This window comes from Canis lupus, chromosome X, assembly GCF_048164855.1.
Source record: "Canis lupus baileyi chromosome X, mCanLup2.hap1, whole genome shotgun sequence".
NCBI lineage: Eukaryota > Metazoa > Chordata > Mammalia > Carnivora > Canidae > Canis > Canis lupus.
Genome location: NC_132876.1, coordinates 89,887,371 through 89,908,256, shown reverse-complemented (window position 1 = coordinate 89,908,256; position 20,886 = coordinate 89,887,371). Strand labels below are relative to the sequence as shown.

The following is a 20,886-nucleotide window of genomic DNA, read 5'->3' as shown; positions in this document are numbered from 1 at the left end:
TAATTACCTGTAATAACTGAACCACATTTGGGGTTTTGTTGAACATTTCTTGAAGCTGATGGAGAATGGTATTGTGACAGTTACTGCAACCTGAGTTTGGGCCAACAGTTCCCAAAGAAATGTGAAATTTCTGATGTATGGAATTCCACTGGATGCTAATCTAAATCAAAGAAATTACAGGTTTCAGAAACTGAGAAAGTAACAGATCCAAGTAAAGAAAAAACAATGTTTAAACAGTAAGGCAGAATGCCAAAGATCTACATGAGGTCTTTTTGGAAAGCCAGTCATAAGACTGGGTTCTATAAACTCCAGAAGTACTGTTACTATGGACAATTACATTCCCGGAGTAGGTGCATATTAGCCCACCCCCACTAAGTAAAACAGAAAGAGGAGGTGTTAAAAGACCAAATCTGGATTAAGCTTTGTTTGAAAATTATCACTGGTGGTTCTTATTTTTCCTTTTTTTTGTAGGACTGAAGAAAAGTCACCCTCTAGGTGAGTGCTGTCATAAAGGGAAAGGAAGTCATTTCTAACACAGATGCTTTCAGTTTATAGATTTTAAAACACTCAAGTAATTTCTCATATTACTTGAAGTGGAAGAGTCCAGAAAGAAGCCAAATGGCTGAATTTTTATGCTAAATTTCTAGGACTTTACATATGGGTGGGAAGAAAATGAGGAAACCGAGATTACAGGGAATACCTCCCAAGATTGAGACATGATCAAAAAATGTTAATAATCATAACATGACCAAAAACATAGACATACAGTAATGTTCAAAGCCATTCATAATCTTCATTATAGTAATCACGTTGCTAACCAGGTTTGAAATTGGTGAAGAAAAAATACAAAAACCAAAAATACATTACCTTGTCCAAAGCTCATTAAGATTATAATACCCCATCAAAGAGGGCATAATTTTTGCTTTCAATTTTAAAGAGTTAAGCATTATAGTATACTAGTCTACAGTATTTATATCATCAAAGTTTTTAAAATTTACTTTTAGCCCTAATTTTTACTTGAGTCCTCAATTATTTCAAGGCAGTTTTCATAACTTTTGAATTCTTGGTTGTTTTTTTTTTTAAAGGATTTATGAGAGGAACTTCAGTTTTAAGTAGTTCATAGACTTACTGAGCTTCCCTTGGTGGTTCCATAACACAAGATAAGTTTTCGGTAATTATAGACACGGACTTCTGAGAAAATATTTAGATGAGCAGGTATGTCTAAAGAGAAAGGAAGAAAAAAGGAAACTAAGGTGACACATGCAAAACTTTAAAACCCATATTTGAAGAAGTAGGCATCTGGACAGTATCATATGCCTAGCTGGAAAAATCTCTAGATACATTAATTTCGTCAAAAAAATTTTTTTAAAGTAAAGCAATGGCATAGACAGTGGGCTTCTGTATCCATTTCTACAGAAGGGGTCTAGGGCAGGAGTGGAGACTAATGAAGCAGTATAGCACAGCGGTCAAGAGGTTCCAATTCCAGCTCTACCCTTTAGTAAATAGCTGTGCAACCTTCAGCAAGTTCCGCAGTCTCTGTGACTTGTTTTCTTCATTTGTGAAATGCGGAATACTAACACCTACCTCACAGGGGGATTGTGACAATTAAATGAGTTAACACAAGCAAACTGTCTGCTACATTGTACAGCCCATAGTAGACTCTCAATAAATACTATTATTGTAATACGGTAGAACTCGGAGTAAAATTTTCTGGATATGTAAGAAAGTTAACAGTGGTTGTCTCTGGGGGAAAGCCTGAGGTAGAAGGGAAATTTATTTTTCATTAGATAAAAGGGCGGGGGGGATGCTCCCTTCCAAAAGGAACGTTATCACATGTACCTGGTAGAGAACGTGCAAATTCCAACACACATTCATATAATCGTGCAATGCTATTCCAGTCATTAAGGAACATTTCAACCACTTTCCTACCACCAACGGGTTCAGACAACAGGTTTTCATATGTCAGATAAACATGCCGGGATGGCCCTACAGGATTAAAAAAAGAGAATCGCTATCAATACTAAAAAGAAAACCCCAGAAATATGCAAAGACAAAGTGTGTGAAGCATCTTACCTTGCTCCCTAGTAGAAGTGCCATTAAGTGGACAATTTGCAAATACTAACTCCGCCACCCAGGTGCGGTTATTTCTACCTTGCAATCGGAAAGTGCAATCGAGAAGAGAGCGATCCAGAGCTTTCTGGGTTTCTTCATTCACACCCTTACAGGGAGGAATTCTGGCGATGAAAGATAGAGCATATGAAGTGTACTTTGCATTACAGAAAGACATGAGCACAACCTACACAACAGGCAGGGTATCACATTAGGGCTTCAGTTCAAACTCCACTACTAGGTGCTTTCTGCAAAAGAAGGAAGTGATTCATAGCAATTCACAGCAATTCATAGCACTGAACCCACTTCTACTCACACCAACACAGATTAGGACCACCCGCTTTAATGAAGTGTTTGTCTGAGTGTTTTAACAAAATGTATTTATCTTCATCCTTATTCCTGTTATTAGAAACACTATGATTCTTCAAAGTGAAAAATCAAGGACATTGGCTTTCTATGAAATCTACCTAGAACATCCTCAAGGAAAAGGGGAACAGAATACTTGTAAAACCACTCTGAGAACAGAATGATACAGTGGAAAAGAACATGGGCTTTGGAGTCAGGGACCTGCATTCTAATTCTGACCCAGTCACATTTAACCTCTGAATTTCAGTCCCCCAACTACACAATGGAGAGAATTACCTCCTAGGTCACTGATTTTAAAACATGACACCATATGTGTAAAGTGCTCATGGTAGCTGATATAATGGTATTCATTCGTATATGTTAGCTCCCTTTGCAGTAAAACCAAGTCTCATTCACTGATACCAAGACAAAATCACAGGTCTATTATCTCTACTCCCCTCTTCAGTAGAGGTAACACTCATGTGATAGAGCTTTGCATGTATCAACTCATTTAACATACTGTCACTTGAATATATCACATATAGAAGAAGAATGCATTGGCTTTAATGTCATAAAATACCTACCTATCCATTTTCCTCTTGCAGCTTTATGGACTATCTTATCATAAAACATTATGAAGTCATATATTCTCATGTTTTCACAGTAATAGATGAAATAATGAGATACTTTATATTTTTTAATTACACATTATCCTTTAACTCATAGGGAAGATGGGTTAATTCTCAGACTTGGTATAATGATTATCTATTATCTAAGTCAACAACAATGGGAAATATGGAATCTTGATTCAGGCCTCTTATTCAGAAACACCTAGAATAGGGTTTCTCAATCTTGGCAATATTGACATTTTAGGCTAGATAATTCTCTGTTGTGTGTAGCCTTGGCCTCTCCCTACCAGATGACAGTAATACCTCCTACCCACTCTTCTCAGTTAATGATCACCAAAAATCTCTCCAAACATTACCCAATGTCCCCTGGAGGGCAAATTGACAACCACTTGCCTAGAATAAACAATTTAAGAGCAAAAAAAAGAGCCAGAGGTTGCAGATGATTAAAAAAATTTGGAGGCTTAAGAAAACAGCTACACAGGTTGCATAAAAATAGAATTAACATAGTACCAAAATTTTCTTAATTAAAAATTCTACCATAGCTCCTTATTATTTTTATTATTTTTTTAAGATTTTATTTATTTATTCATGACAGACACAGAGAGAGAGAGAGAGAAGCAGAAACACAGGCAGAGGGAGAAGCAGGCTCCATGCAGGGAGCCCGACATGGGACCCGACCCCGGGGTCTCCAGGATCAGGCCCTGGGCTGAAGGCAGCGCTAAAAGCTGAGCCACCGGGGCTGCCCCATAGCTCCTCTTAAATGTATAGTTTTGTTTTGAACATTTCAGAAGTTAATCTTTTGATTAACTTGTAACCAAAAGTTGATTAACCAGGGGTGCCTGGATGGCTCAGTTGGTTAAACGTCTGCCTTCAGCTCAGGTCATGGTCCCAAGGCCCTGAGATAGAGCTCCACATCGGGCTCATTGCTTGGTGGGAAGTCTGTTTCTCCCTCTGCTTGTGCGCACATGCTCTAATAAATAAAATCTTTAAAAAAAGCTAATCTTTCATACTTATTTTTATTTTTTATTTTAATTTTTATTTATTTATGATAGTCACAGAGAGAGAAATAGAGAGAGGCAGAGACATAGGCAGAGGGAGAAGCAGGCTCCATGCACAGGGAGCCCGATGTGGGATTCGATCCCGGGTCTCCAGGATCGCGCCCTGGGCCAAAGGCAGGCGCCAAACCGCTGCGCCACCCAGGGATCCCTCATACTTATTTTTTATCACTCACTACAAGATTTTGCCCAATGTTATTTGGGGTAATTACAGAAATTACATACATTGCATATATGCTTATCAATTTTGTAGGTATACTGAGAACTTTTGCCTGTCCTTACCCCTGAAAACACAACCTCAACTCATAAGAGTTATAAAACAGCCAATTTAGATAGATTTTTAATCTTGATTTAAAAAATATAAATGCAAGGACGCCTGGATGGTTCAGTGGTTGAGTGTCTGCCTTAGGCTCAGGGTGTGATCCCGGGGTCCTGGGATTGAGTCCTGCAGGGAGTCTGCTTCTCCCTCTGCCTATGTCACTGCCTCTCTCTCTATGCCTCTCATGAATAAATGAAAATTTTTTAAAAATAAAAATATAAATGTAGTAATTATCCTCCTTTCACGTAAATAGGTGTTTTGTGAAATCCATCTGGTTTGAAAATGAACACAAAGAAGCCAGAATGTTTTCAAGGAAGAAGGGTAAGACTCCTTTCAATTTATGCCGAGGGATAGCATGACCCTAACAATGCATTCTATGTCACCTTCTTTATCTGGGACACACAAGTAATTGGCTCAGCTTCAAGGAACCTGTAAACTATTTATTTCTTTTAAGGTTACAAATGTAACAGAATAAACTACAATTTTAACTTTAATCCTCCCTCACTGAGGAGGGGGAAATAAAGCTCCCCAAAAGGAAGCCTTTTGAAACAAAACTGTTACAAACTCAAAATAGTCACCAAAAATTAAGAACTGGGGAAGGTATTTCTGGGACAATGGCTTAACCTTATTTGAAAATTTCTACCAATCCAAAAAAGCTGTTTTTTGATCTAAACAGCTACACCCAACTAATTTTTCTCCTGTAATCCTGAGTATGGGAAAAAGGTAGAAACTAGGGTCTGGTCCTTTAAGGTAGATGTGGGCTAGCACTGCTCCTTTTTGGTCACCACGTGCTATCAGTTTCGTCCTGAGGGGTTCCACAAACATCAGCAACCACATTATGGAGATCACTGAACGTGCTAGTAAAGGAAGCGCAATTGTGCCTACAAGGAAAGTGAAGAGGGCTTTATAAAGGTTCCATATGCATATTCAGAAGGACTGAGTCACACAACTGATATAAGCTGAGTCACACAACGTGCAAAAATGAGTTGTGCCTATGCATTATTTGCATAAGCTACAAGAGGCAAAGAAACACAATGGACAAGATGAAAAATCCTTGTGGGTGTGCCTAGCAGACCAGCATCACTGTCCAGCAGGGTAATGTTATAGTTCGGGAGAAGGTGGGAAGTTTGCTCAAAACGAGGAACTGTGAGCAGCATGCTGCTCTTGAGACCTGTGTTATCTGTGCTGTCAGGTCAAGGCTCTTAGGAATCTATACAAGGCAACAGGCCCGTGAACTACAGCAATCAAAGGTGTTTACCATTGACACTTTCAGATACTTCAAGGAGGCCTGCTCAACAGATTCTCAAAAAGATAAGTTGAATAAGAATTGAACATGTTTTTACAAAGAGCAGAAAAATGTGCTCAATTTTAAAGCTTTGAAGTATAGACTCATACTCCCATTTAGTATTAATATATCTAGGAATGAAAGCTTAAAACTTTCTAAAGAGTAAACGCATTAGAGTACTTATATGCTAATTAGACCTATGCCAGGTTTTAATTTAGTAAAATCGTGTTTAAACATTTGTTATTTACGGTTTCCTTCTTAATTTCTATACCCTATCTCCATAATGGACAGCAGGTACTAGACAAACAGATTATCTTTAATTTTCCATTTCTCTGTATATTTTCCTTTTAAGTTTTAAATAAAGAAAATAGCCAGGATGTAATAAGGACTTTTAAAAAATTATTATAATGAAGCTTAAAAAACAATAAATGCTTCCTTCTTAGGTAGGACTATATTATGGGTTCTCTCAAATTCAAGAAGGAAGAGGACTGAAATTTCTTCATAAAACTGCTGAGAACAAGATATTTTAAGACTCTTGCAAAACATGAAAAATTTAGCTATGAGACTAGAACACAAATCTTAACATTATTTATCTGCAGTTGCCAAGAAGAGTATAAAGATTAAAAAATCAAAACAAAACCCTAACTCCTATACTTTAGGCTGAGGTGATTCAAAATCAAAAGCCATTAAAAGTATACATTTTCCTATTGATTTCTATTACAAGGCTAGCTCTCTCTCTGGAGAACTTTTTGTAGAGATAACGTTTAGACAGCCAGGAAGGGAAGCTATTCTAGTTCTTCAACTCTGTCCCAAGTAAGCACCATGACACACGGGTGGAGTGCGTGCTGCTAGTCCTTCCCATCTTCCACAGAAACCAACTGTTTCCCAAGTAACAAAAATTAAAGCTCCACTGGCTCAAATTGTAAAGCAGCCATGTCTTGGCAGTCAGAGGAATTCCATAAATAAAAACTGCTTCTGCAATTTATATCAGTAAGCAACACCTAAGAGACAATACAAATGCCCACCCTCCCACACCCCCAAAACGGTTTTTTGCATCAAAAAGGCATAAATGGCATCCTAGCTCTGCAAGTCCATCCTGGTTGCCTTACGTGACAGAGGCAATGCACTATGTTGGCTTTCCTTCTGAGCATCCTTTGCCCCTGGTCCTTGATTCATTTAGAGCCAAGACCTCTACCCATCTCCCTCTGTATACTCTTTCCTGGCAATCAATTTTAATATCCCAGCTCAATTACTATCACCTTGGTGATGACTCATACACTTCTCCTGCCCAAACCTGTTGCCTGAGCCTGAGACCCAGCCGTGCCTGGCCAAAAGAATGCACAGGCACCTCAACCCTGTGAAGCCCCTTCCAACTCACATCTTCAGTGTCCCTTATCTCACAAAACACCACCATCATCCATCGTGTGCCCAAGATAAAACCAACAGGCACCTGTGCCATTTTCTTCTCTTTCTTACCTTCAAACATCAATATCCTCGTCAACCCCTGAATATTCCACCCCCTAAGTCCTTGCAGAACCTTCCCAGGTCTAAGCTACCAACAAGTCTGGTGTGAACCACTTCAGCAACCAGTTTCACCAGTCTTGGTCCCCTCCAATTGATCCTTGATAGGGCTTTCAAGATGAACTTTCAAAAACACCTAGCTCATGATGTCAGTTTCCCTTTAAAATTCACCTGATGGCTTCTTTGGGCCATTAGGATGAAGCCTACATTCCTTGAGGGCATTTAGAAAGCCCTCCAGGATCTGACCCCTTCCTGCTTACTGCTCCAGCCTCATCTCTCTCAACTCCTGCCACAATGACCTCCTTTCAGTTCCAGGAGGCAGAGCTCTCTTTCTCCTGCCTCCAAGCAAGAAAAACAGAAAAAGAGAAAACTGCCTGCCTCCACTTTAGCAGTTAATCCCTTCTGGCTAGAACCGCCCACTCTGTGCCTCACTGCCCACCTTCCCTCTGGCTAATTCTCCCCTCTCCTTCAGTCTGAACACAACAGGTACTTCCCTCAGGGATACCCTTTCTGGCTTCCAAACTAGCTTAAATCCTCCTGCTACATGAACCCACAGCATCCAGAAGGGCCCTAGCAGAATTCAAGCCTGATACACAGTCGCACTGAGTAAACATCCATTAAAGGAGTAAAAAGAAACGCAGAGGAAAGACGTCCTAAAATACCAAGAGTGCTGGATCTCGACTCAGCAGGTGGAAAAGCAGCCTCCCCAAGACCTCAGTGATTGTATGCAGAAATCCAGAACACCCACAGGTTCTGAACTCTGCTTTACATGGTCTCCTGGGGGAGGGGCAGCTCTAGCACCATGGCTCTAACGTGAGGGACTGAATGAGATAGGACTGAATGAGACAGGATGGGGACTTACTTCAGTAAGCGAATTGCATGGCTGAAGCCATCACCTTCCATTTGTACTCCTTGATGGGGAATCTCCAGATTGGACAGCTGGTAAGACAAAAGCAGGTAGATAAGACCACCAATTTTACAAAGGAAACTACCTTTTCTAAGTACTAGCGTCTATTTTTGCAGCACCTGTTCTAGGGCTACTCTGTTCCAAAGTTACAATATATTAGGCATGCATACTGTCCTCCATTATCTGATTGCCTGGGTCTTCTATGGCAGGCTATTTATACCCACCTTGTTCCAGAAAGGTTTTAAAGCAACCCTAAGTATCTGACCGAGCCTACTCTTTAGGCCTCAGAAGGGCAAAGGTTTAAGAAAAATAACTGCCCACCAAATAGGCCATAGGAGTCCAGATTCAAAAGGAAGCCAAGTGTAGGAGGACTCCAAAACACTGTCTCTGTCCCATGGATCAGAGATCTAAATGTTCCTGGTAAGATGAAATTTAGTTATTCACATCTCAGCATAAATTACTTTAAGCAGTAAATGTGCTTGCCTTTTCCTCAATGTGGCTTTTTCACTGAGAGAAGAAAAAGCAGGCTGTTTAAGAGCTTGAGTGGGTTCAACAGAGTACTACTATACAATGTTCTTATGTGGCCCACCTGTGCAACAGGTAGAGGAGCACAGAGGAGGAGGACAGAGAAGACTATGTCTATAGGTTTTAGTCTCTGTGAGCCCTACAAAGACACAAGTTTTTTTTTGCCATTTCTAGACTGTGGGTAGAGCAGGCAGGGAGAGAGACATCACAGTGCCCCTAAATACCATGTAGCCTCCCTTCCCACCTCAAAGGTAGTAAAAATGAATGCATTCTTGTCATCAATCAACAGGGCACAATAAAAGGCCCAAGAACACAGTCAAGTAGATAGGAAGCATAGACACTGTCCATACAGTTTAGGACCTATGGCCAGTACCTGGATAAGAAGACCTTTATTAAGCTCACAATTTTAGGAGCGAGGACATCAAGGACACAAGTATCTATTTTAGGTGCCTATTTCTGGGCCTCGATTTCTCTGGGCTATTCCTGTTCTTCATAGTTTTATACTTTACTCTCTGCTTTCAGACCCTAAAGCCCTACAAAGCAAGGGTCAGCACACAACAGCTCATGGGCCAAATCCGGCTCACCACCTGTTTTTGTAAATTGTTACTGAAACATAGCCACACTCATCTGTTTAAACATCAACGATGGCTAATTCACATTACAAAAGCAGATGTGTATAGCTATAATAAGAGACCCTATGACCCACAATGCCTGAAATACTATCTGGCCCTTTATGGAAAAAGTCTGGCAATTCCTGCTCTAAAGCATGAGAGTGTTCAACAAGACTATGGTCATTATTTTCTCTAAAATAATTCACTTCCACACTCCCAGAGCTCTTCTCTCTTTTTTTGTATCTTCGGTTGTTTTAGTCATACACACTTTTTTTTTTTTTAATTATCTTTTATTTTATTGTGGCAAAAGTCTCTACTTCATTCCCAATAATTTACAGAGGGAAGGAGTCTTACAAAAAGTGAAAACTTCAAAATAGAGGGAAATAATTATGGTTTTGGTGTATCCCTTCAAAGGGATGCCAATCCTTGGCCAAAGTCCTTTTCAGAAATATAAAAAATGCTCGTTTTGGGGACATCTGGGTGGCTCAGCAGTTGAGCATCTGCCTTTGACTCAGTTTGTGATCCTGGGATCTGGGGATTGAGTCCCACATCGGGCTCCTGCAGGGAGTCTGCTTCTCCCTCTATTTCTCTGCCTCTGTTTCTCATGAATAAATAAATAAAATCTTAAAAAAAAAAAAAGTAGGTTCTGTTATTGCCCTTTACTATCATATTTAGAGATCATGCTGGATATCACAACTATGTATTCTTGAAAGACATTAATTCTAAATGTATTCTTTAGTCCATGTGACAAGAGTAAAAATTGGTTTAATATTCTTTCTGACCTGCTTCTCATAAAGGAATGAGGTCTTATTAGTGTGTAAGCAATATGTATGGCTTCACCAACTCAGAAATAAGCCACTCCTTTATCAACTAACCACCTCTAAGAGATAACACTGTACTAAGAGGTATGCAAGTAAGATGATAATACTCAAAAAATGTCCCTTTTAAATTGGTTAGACTTTACTTTCCATTTCCATAAAGAGCAGAACGCCCACAATTTGGAATCAGAAAGATGAGATAATGTTAAGTCCTGTTTTACAGATATACCATGAGATGATAGGATTTCAACCCCATCCCTCCCAAAATAAGTAAGATCACAACTATTCTGGTTCTCCTAATGGAATCCATGTAGCTTTACCAAGGCATTTTAAAAATTACTCTTTTACATAGAGTATTCAAAATTGTTTCAAAAAATTACCTCCAACCGAAGTCCTACAAATGGCATATTTGTATCACACATAGCAACAAAGTGAGCTAGAACTTTATTGAAGGCACACATTTCTCCTGATCGTTTGGTTTTCTTGGGTTCTACTGGACATGGATCATCAGACAACTAGAATTTAAGTAAAGAACACAAGTGGGTAAAGAAGTACAGGTGATGCAATTAGTTAAGAAGGTTAAACTACTGTAGAGCTCAAGGTTAACCAAAACAAATGTTATGCATTCAACAAATATTTGCTGAGCAAATATTTCGACCTAAATACTAGAAATTTAGGTAAATACTGTGTATTTAGCAAACTCTCTTGTGGAAACGGTGTATAATTATTAATTAAGAGGCATTTTCAAGAAAATGTAGAAAACTATCATTTAAACCTTATTGCCCCCTCATCTCCTAAAACCCTAATTCTTTTTTTTTTTTTAACCCTATCTAATTCTTTCCCATATTAAAATGTTTAAAGAACCCAACAGAGTTAATACACACAAATCCTGTACTCACTTCGGTATGTGATCATACCTTGCGCTTGGGACCAGTCCTAGGCTGTTTCCCAGGTTTTGTGCGAAAAACCAATTCTTGGACGTTTTCCTTGAACTGCTGCAGCAGGAGTGCCATAACAGGGGTGTCTTCACGTTCTGCAGCATTCACAGACATGAAGTAGTACTTATATGACAGCTGTGTGGGTTTATTAGGAACCTCCAACATCTCCACAACCTAAGAAGGCCCAAATCAGAAAAAAGACTCAGATAAATCATTAATGAGTGTCAGATATTTTCCACCTTATAGCAAGTAGAGCTCAGAATTGTAAATCTACTGTAGATGGTCTTTCTTCTTTAAATGAGGATAAATCAATCTCATGATTCTAAACGAGAAAAGCATTCTCACTAAATATATATTCTGGTCTCTAAAAAAAATAGATCAGACTAACAAAAGCAAAAACCGCTATAAACTATAGCAAATGGGACATTTGAACTATTATAGCATTAAGTGTTCTGGACTTTCATACTTCAGCTTAAAACACTATATGCTTAAGTCCAGCAGGTCTGCTAGATTTTCTAGAATGGTTTCTGCTTTAAATTGCCATTTCCCTTAACCATTAAAATATCCTAGGGGGAGCCCAGCTGGACCAGTTGGTGGAGCAGGCAAGCAACTCTTTATCTCAGGGTTGTGAGTTCAAGCCCCACATTGGGTAGACATTACTCAAAAATAAAATCTTAAAAAAAAAAAAAACCTCCTAAGAATTCCAGTTATAGCAGAGAAAAATGACAACTAACTCTCAAAATTGGAAGCATATAAAAATAAACCCTGATAAATGTGGTCACTGTGAGGATAAGGATCTCATGACCAACAATAGTAAACACTGATAGAAGAGTACTATGTGCCAGGTACTGTCCTAAGTACGTGACACATGTTAACCTCTTCAGTCCTCTTAATGAATCTAGTAAAGAAGGATTACTTTCATTTTTCTGATGAAGAAACTGAGGCACAAAATACTTAGGTTACTTGCCCAAAGTCTCAAGAGCTGAGAAGTGATGGACTCATGCTTCAACCCCAGTTTGCCTCCAGAGACCTTGCTCTTAGTCACTACCCATTTGAAACAGCTTACCTTCAGCATCTACCTAAAATTTAAGAAAAGTCCCCTAAATACTCAAGGGGGAGAAATAAATGCCATTGGACCATTATTGCTCTGCCATATGCTTTCCGTCTCTCTTCCTGCCTCCCTTCTCTCCCTCATCCCCCACCTTCCTATGCACTCTCTTCCAGGAATTCTTAGGCTAGCACCTACTACCACAATGATACACCTGAGGAAATGGAAAAATTAAAAGGAAAATGGATGTTTCACCAGAGAAGATAAAGAGATGACCAAAAAAACACATGAAAAGATATTCAATATCATCAGACATTAGGGCAGCATAAAATAAAACTACAATAAAATACCACTATACCCCTATCAGAATGGCTAAAATTTATTTTTTTCAGAGATTTTTAAATTTTTAAGTAATCTCTACGCCCAATGTGGGGTTCAAACTCACCACCCCAAGATCGAGAGTTGCATGCTCCACCAACTCAGCCAGTCAGGTGCCCCCAGAATGGCTAAAATTTAAATATTATAGTACCAAGTGGTGACAAGAATGCAGAGCATCTAGAACTCTCTTTTATTGCCATCAGAAATGCAAAATGGCCCAGCCTCTTTGGAAAACCCTTTGGCAATTTTTTATAAAGCTAAACATACACTGACATTATAATCTAACCCAACAATCCCACTCCTACTTATCTAAAAGAAGTGAAAACCTATTCACACACACACACACACACACACACACACACACGTATACACAAATGCTTACAGCTGCTTTATTCAGAATTGCCCCAAATTGGAAGTAACCCTGATGTCCTATCACCAGAGACTGGTTAAATAAACTGTGGTACATCCTTACCATGAATACTACTCCAATTAAAGGAATGAATTATAATATACATCACAATGTGGATGAAAATCAAAGGCGTCATGCTTGCTGAGTCAAAGAAACTAGACTGATGGGCAATGTGATATAATCAGAAACAGGTAGTCAGGGGTCATCAGCTGAGAGGGGGGGAGCATCTGATTATAAAGCAACAGTATGAGGGCATTTTGGAGGTGACATCTGTTCTGTGTTCTGCTGAGAGGGGAATTACAATAGTGTAAGCATTTATTACAACTCAGATATAAAAAGTCTAAATTTTTCCCGTATAAATTATATCTTAATAAAGCTGACAGAAGTATAAGGGCAGACCAAGCCTTTCCACAGTAGTTTCTCCCACTTCTATGAATGTATCATCCCTAAGTGAGAAGTAAGAAGGATGAAGAGAAACATACTTTCAGTTTTGGTGTAAGCCATGTGAAACAAATTATTGCTCCACAATAAATCATTAATCATTGAAACTAACACCTGGTTTCTGATGATATTAAGTAAGGTCAGAAATAATAAAACCATTTACTCTGTGGCTAAGTATAAGGATCTTTGTGTGTTCAAAGGTTTGGTTATTATGTGTGTATTCTGAATATCATTTTATATGTACACCAGGCAGCTCACCAAGAATGGAAACAACAATCCTTTATCATGTATCAAATTTAGTTCCACAGCTGGGGTCTTAAAATTCAGGAAAAAAGTGAAATTCACATCAGTGACAAACTACTGCTCTACATAAATAATGCTAATTTAAGATATGTCAGGTTATGCAGGGTACCTTTTTTAAAGATGGTATCTTTTAAAAATATAGCTCAAAACCTTAAAAAACTTCACCTCCATTACCTGCAACCAACAATCTTAAGTTTTTCAAACATCTTAGATTCTTAGCCAAAAATATCTACTTGGTATACGTAGAAAATTCCTACAAGCAGGGAAATATATTTAGGGTGAGTTCATATTTCAAATTCTTGCAACTTTTAACCATTTAAAGATCTCAAAGAAACAAACTAGAAACCACCTAGAAAGAGTGAAAATAGAAGAAAGGATCTTACTGTGCCCTGAAAGGTATATGCAATCAAAATATCTATATATATATGTGTGTGTGTGTGCCTTTAATCAATTAAGGAGAATATAAAGCTACTTCAGTTAGTCATATTTAAAAGGATGTATTATGCAAGTTAACATTAAATTAAAATCAAGAAAGTTTATCTGACACCAAAACATCTCCACACCATCACAGTAGTGCTTTCAAAGTTTTTCCTCCTATATAGAGGACATGCTTCATCGCAAGCAGAAACTAGGCCTCGCTACAGGAAAGATCCGAGGGTGAGGGATGAAGACATACCCTATATTCCCCAACCCTGCCTGATCACTGTATCATTTCTTAAACACATGATTTTCTTCTCTCCCTCATCCCTACCTCCTAGGTTAAGAATCACTAAAGTCAAATATCCAATAAAATATATTTGCAAATTAAATTAAGCAATAAATCACGTGAAATAGTAATAGAATCACTGAGCTTGATCACCCAAATCCCCCCCCCCCCTTCTGCATACTTACAATGTAGTACTGTGGAAGACGGGTAAGTTTAATGAACAGCTTATTCTTAGAAAGATTTCCAATAGGATGGGTTGAGTAATTGGACAGCTGCAATGTTTCACTGCTTATTGTAGGCAGATGTTTTATAGATTGTTTGCAACGCTGTTGTCCAAGCCAAAACCTTAATTGAAAGGAGACAATTCACATCACAAAATCAGATTCTTCTGATTAACTGTGTGCAACTGATCTGTAAATCCATTACTGAAGACCACTAAAAGGTTACAATTAATCTGAAACTTAACTGAACAGTAAAAAGACGATAATGATGAATCATTTCTCAAGTTTTACATTGGTCAGTTAGTTGTAGTTTAAGGAGCTGAAACTGCTATGTGAATGATTCTGTTCAGTCATAATGTAGAATTAACTAATATTAAGGCTAGGACACTGTAGCAGTGTATTACAGAAGATGACAGATTTCCTATGGTTTATTAAGACAGCAGTAACTAATCTCAACATCTTTTAAAAAATATCTGGTGTTTATAAAACAAAATAGAATAATAAATAGGTATAAAGCTACCTAATTTTTCTAGTATCACTGGAGATATAGTTCCAGTTGTTATACTGTGTATGTTTAAAGTGATAGTTCTATCTAGCAGGTGCCAGTAACTATTAATTATCTTCTTTCCCTCCTTTCAGTTAAGCCAACAGATTTCAGTTTGATGCTTTTTATAGTACTCCTCTCACTTCTTTTATTTGATTAGCTATCCTTGAGTCTAGACACTGTGTGTGTGTGTGTGTGTGTGTGTGTGTGTGTAAAGTATGGAAAACATACTGTATTAGTCCGGTGCAGTAAAATCATGTCATAAAATGACTGGTTTACAAACTCTCACTGATTCACAATGAAATAACTACAGAAAATAAGAATACAAATTTATAAACTTTCCATAGCAATGTAACAATTATCACAACATCCAAGCTCATAATCAGTAGGCTGGCCCTGCTAAACAGAGTATGACTAGTTTGGGTGCTGTTGCTTTTGTGTAGTGAGCTGCATGTGGTACAAACTTTGTACTAATCACGTGCAGTAAAACCATGTCATAACATACGATGTTTTAAGGGAAGTTTGTCACAACTATTATCCAAAAATGGATAAAGTCTAGAAAGCACTTTTTTTCCCCAGTGAAAAACAACTTAAATTTAGCTGCAACTTCACAGGATCAATTGCTAGAACTGGCTATAAATGAAGAAATGAAGACAAATTTTGAAAATATGGTACTTCCTTCGTTTTAGATAAAAGCTAAAAATGACTATTCTGAACTTGCTAAAACTGCTTTCAAATATCTACTTCCAGTCCAATCAACATGTGAGACTTTGTGAGACTGATAACTCTATTAAGTATGCTTTTAAAAGAAAAACAGAAAAAGTTAACATATACGTTGTCTCCTGTAATTAGCATTATCCTTCCAATCTAGATTAAGTTACAATGAGCAAGAAACTCATTTGTCATGTTAAAAATTCTAAATACAAGACAACATTAATACAATATAAATCCTAAATATATACAAATGTGTTTAGATAAATTATAAATACAAGATACTCTTTTCAAAGCACATACGGCATTACCATTTTACTCTTGACTTTTTGTTTTGATTTCATGGAACAAAAAAATCTAAGCATTAAGAGTAATTTTCTGTATTAACTGCCCATGTACAGTTCCAATAAAAAACGTGTACAGATTTTTTAGTTTTATACTGTTTGCTCTGATTATGTTTACTGAGATAATTTTTTCTGTTGGTTCTTACAATTTAAAAAAATGGGACTTATATGTTACACATGTTTTTTCATCTTTTTTTGTAGAATGTTTTCATTGCACGTTTTAAGAAAAGTAATCACATGAATACTCATCATCAGTCATTAGAAAAATATAAATGAAAACAACAGTGTGATACCTCGTTATACTCACTAGGATGGCTATAGTCAAAAACCATAACAAATGTTGGCAAGGACTCGGAAATGGAAATCCTCAAATACTGCTGAGATGTGATTTTAAAATGGCACAGCTACTCTGGAAACTGGTTTGGCAGTTTCTTCAAAAAGTTAAACATAAATTTACTGTGTAACTCAGCAATTCCACTCCTAGTGGAATGAAAATTTAAGTCCACACATAAACTCACACATGAATATCAAGCAGCATTATTCAAAATAGCTGAAAAGTGAAACAACCCAGAGGTGCCTGGGTGGCTCAGTCAGTTAAGTGGTCAACTCTTGATTTTGGCTCAGGTCATGATCTCAGGTTGAGTCAGTCTCCTGCTCAGCGGGGAGTACCTTAAGATTCTCTCTCCCCTTCTGCCCCTCCCCCTGCTTATGTGTGTGCTCTCAAATAAATCTTAAAAAAAAAAGGTGAAACAAGCCAAGTGTCCAACAATTTATGAATGGATAAGCAAAATGTGGTACATAGCCATATAATGGAGTATTATTCAGCCATAAAGAAATTAAGCGTTGATACCTGGTACAACACGGATGAACCTCAAAACATGGTTAAGTGAAAGAAGCTGGTCACAACAGACCACATGTCTTGATTCCATTTATATGAAATGCCCAGAAAAAAAGATCTTAAAAGAAAGTAGATTCATAATTGCCTGGGGCTGAGGCTGGGAATGGGGTTAACTGTAAATGAACACCTTTTTGAAGTGATGAAAATGTTCCAAATGCCTGAAAACTGGATTGTGGTTATGGCTGCAAAACTCAGTAAATTTACAAGTCATTGAATCATACACTTAAAATGGGTAATTTTATGGTACAGAAATTATACTTCAATAAAATTATTTCAAAAACATTAATGTCCCACGAAAGCTTAGGAATAAACTGGTCGTCCACCAAAGATCATCTGAGAAGCACTACTGTAAGTGATAACGAAGGGATCTTTTTTAGAAATTATGTGTTTAAGTACAGAGACATATTTGATAAGTTTAAGGCTTTGGAGACTTAGCCTTCTGGTTTTAGCTTATATTTCTGCTAGCTGGACTGCCAGATATCCTCAAATTATGCAAGATGTGAGTTACTAAGCATTTAAGTATTTAAACCTTATTTGTTTAGCCAAATACACAAAAAAATGTTAAATCGCTAAAAATTCTGGAATGTATTACCCAGAATGATTACCATTTTTTAAAAATTTTATTTATTTATTCATGAGAGAGAGAGAGAGAGAGAGAGAGAGAGAGGCAGAGACACAGGCAGAGAGAGAAGCAGGTTCCATGCAGGGAGCCCAATATGGGACTCATGTGGGACTCGATTCCAAGACCCCAGGGATCACGCCCTGGGCCAAAGGAAGACGCTCAACCACTGAGCCACCCAGGCGTCCCTGATTATCATTTTTCATATACAGTTGAACTAAGCAGCTGTTCAAAAGGAGGCTCACAAAACATTATCTATCTACTGGCATTAAAAATCATGTCTTGTTAATGAAAACATTACTTGATTATAGTAGATTCTTCAAATATTTACACAACTCAAACTGGCAAAAGGAGAAGGGATAGGGTAGATCACAAAATCAACAGATCTCTGTGAACAGTCTAACCCTCCCAGTTCTCTATTTGCCAGTTTGGGTTTTGATCTCTGAAATTTATTTTTATCCCTTGGAATTTTGTTTTATTAATTTTAAAAGAGACTTTGTTTGCCATAATGGTACCTCTGTGTACCATGATAGTAATGAAACCTCACAGAATTATCTCTAGCTCCGTTTTCAATGTTTTTTAGTTTAACAGTATGAAGCATTCAAAAGATTCTGAGATGGTATTGAATGACAGCATTCGAGAAGCAGAAATAACTATTTTGGAAGTGTCAGCTGGTAGATTCATACCATGGAGATTATCATGGGTAAGAACAAGTAAGACTATCGCAGAGAATATCAAATTCAATAAAATTCATTGTTTGAGTGATATGTACAGTGCTTTTATAGCAGGAAATATGGCAAGGAATGAAGAGTGGAGTCTCATGCCCTTCATACCTATATTTGTTCTAGAGGGGAACTGGATACAAAACACTGCCACCTTGGCCCTATTCCAAAAGAATTTTGATTCCAAATACCAGAAGGTGCTCAAGTTTCATGTCATAAACATTAAGGACAGTAAGTGACCAAGAGTAATGATGGAGAAGAAAATATATCATGTCAAAATAACATTCCATTTTTAGTCTTGAGCTAAATAAATAAGCTTACTTCAGTTGTTGAATCCAAGGAATAATTCGTTTCATATCATCATTCACAGACTTCTCCATGTCATCCAGCGTGGCCTGGTCTATAGAATATAGCACTTCATTAATTCGTTGCTTACACAAGGCACAAAATATGGAGGCCAAAACTTAAATGAGAATTATTGTTTTATGCAGAAAGTAGTGTCATTTTTAAGTCAGAGAAAACCTCAATTAAATGTATCACTAGGCAGAAATCAACCTAATTTGTTTAGCCTCTTTAACACTTAGAGAGTTATAGTTAAGACAACTAATTAATAGCAAAAGCAGACTAGTGGGAAGAACAAGTAACAAATATATGAATTCTTTGCCTACATTTTAATTCCCAAAACTCTTGGTATAGTTAATTATTTTTCACTTACATGTATTTCAAACTCCTTGGATTACTAAACTTAGAACCTTAAAAATGCAAAAACTATAAAACTCCATTAAAATGTTTATTCATTAAACAAATGATTTCTGGCATAAGTAAGAGCTGTTGGCTTAAGTTAAGCTTGCTAAACATCACTTATTAGACTTTTTAATGACTAAAAAAATGCTGTAATAGCATGCTACACAAAAAACAATATAAAATGATTTCAACTAAAGAAAAAAGTATAGAGAAAATTAGAACAGCATGACTATGGATTAAACTGTGACCTCCAAAATTTGTATGTTGAAGCCCTAAACTCCTAATGTGATGGTATTTAGAGGTGGGGGTCTTTGGGAGATAATAAGGTTAAGACAAAGTCATGAGGGTGGGACTGAGGTCATGTGGTTATTGGTGTTCTTATAAGAGGCACCAGAGAGCTTGCTCTCTCTCCTTTTTGCCATGTGATGACGGAGAGAAAGCCTAGCCTCCAAGTCAGGAACAGAGCCCTCACCATAACTCAACCATGCCGGCAACCTGATCTTGACTTCCAAACTCCAAAATTGTGATAAAATAAATTTCTATGGTTTTGGCAACCCTCCCTGTGGTTCTTTGTTATGGCAGCCTGAGTGGAGCCAAGTACATACCCTCTAAAACAAGCAAGACTGCCAACAGGTAACTAATTTTTGTTTCTCTCATTTTTATATGTTCATCTTCCTTATTTATGAGTGCGTATTGTGTAATTAGTCAAGAAAACAGTTAAATACAAAAAGTTTTGAAGAACATTTGCCTTGTGCTTTGGAACCATAATTAAAGGTAATTCCCAAGTGTGCCACTTATCATTTAGCCATCATAAATGCAAAGAGATTCAAAGTAATGAGGGCAAACTTCCATAAACAATTCATTGAAAAGTTTATCCTTAGAGCTATACAGTATAACCAGAAAACCTTCTATTTCATCAATCTGGCTTATATTAATTTCAAACAGTAAATGTACTAATATGTGCAAGAACACTGTTCTATTAGCAAAGCAAAACCACCACGTTCCAAGTGATTCATCATTTCAAAACACCAACTTGGTAACAGAACTTGTTAGAAATCCAACGTTAATGTCTACTGTGTTTAGACCAAGAAAAAACCTCCTGTTCTCCAGGATTCTGTACCCCAAGTCATCTTTTATATGTTTACACGGTCAAAAACCTGTTCGGCAGTCATGAGTGACATCAGAATCCCCTATAGTCATTTCCATGTCACCCAACTACTAGTGGCAGTATTGTTAATCTAAAAAACACCAGCCATTAATCTTATTATACTTTTACATAAGAGAAACATGAATGAACTTCATATTGGGAAGTTTAATTTTATACAAGAAAATCCAAAGTAGGCTTAAAATTGGCCCCAAGGAACAGACGTCAGCTAGAGTTCTTCCTTTCACATCTACTTTCTGTACTACTGATACCACCCCCTCCAATACCTAATGGCAGAAACACTTTAGTGTACTTTTGTTAAAATGTTTTTCCTTATGCTAAGTGACTATATCATTAAGTAACTTACCAAGTCCGTAAAGCATCAATTGAAACATTCCAGAATGCAAGTCTACGAAAATGTGTAGACACTCAGAATTACCGCAGGGCTCCAAAATGGGAACAACAAGAGCCGGAAGCGCAGTCTCTATGGAAGCTGAATGGTTAAGAATAAAAGATTATATTTCTATCTGAATGTTTTCCAGAAAAAATTATTTCTCAATGAGTAGAAACAAATGATCAAACAATCCTATAT

At 37.4% G+C, this 20,886-nt stretch overlaps 1 protein-coding gene across 4 annotated transcripts in view; it reads right to left on the bottom strand.

Annotated features, from left to right (window-relative positions):
- Positions 1-20,886, bottom strand: part of MED14 (mediator complex subunit 14) — a 66,300-nt gene that overhangs the window by 20,382 nt on the left and 25,032 nt on the right. For all 4 annotated transcript variants that reach the window (XM_072817573.1, XM_072817576.1, XM_072817574.1 and 1 more), the window contains exons 11-20: positions 20,662-20,787; positions 18,728-18,806; positions 14,533-14,692; positions 11,042-11,236; positions 10,505-10,639; positions 8,126-8,202; positions 2,074-2,234; positions 1,840-1,986; positions 1,130-1,221; positions 8-160 (exon numbers count right to left, since the gene is read on the bottom strand). In XM_072817573.1, the coding sequence (XP_072673674.1) occupies positions 8-160; positions 1,130-1,221; positions 1,840-1,986; positions 2,074-2,234; positions 8,126-8,202; positions 10,505-10,639; positions 11,042-11,236; positions 14,533-14,692; positions 18,728-18,806; positions 20,662-20,787 (1,325 nt within the window). The remainder of the gene's footprint in view (positions 1-7; positions 161-1,129; positions 1,222-1,839; positions 1,987-2,073; positions 2,235-8,125; positions 8,203-10,504; positions 10,640-11,041; positions 11,237-14,532; positions 14,693-18,727; positions 18,807-20,661; positions 20,788-20,886) is intronic.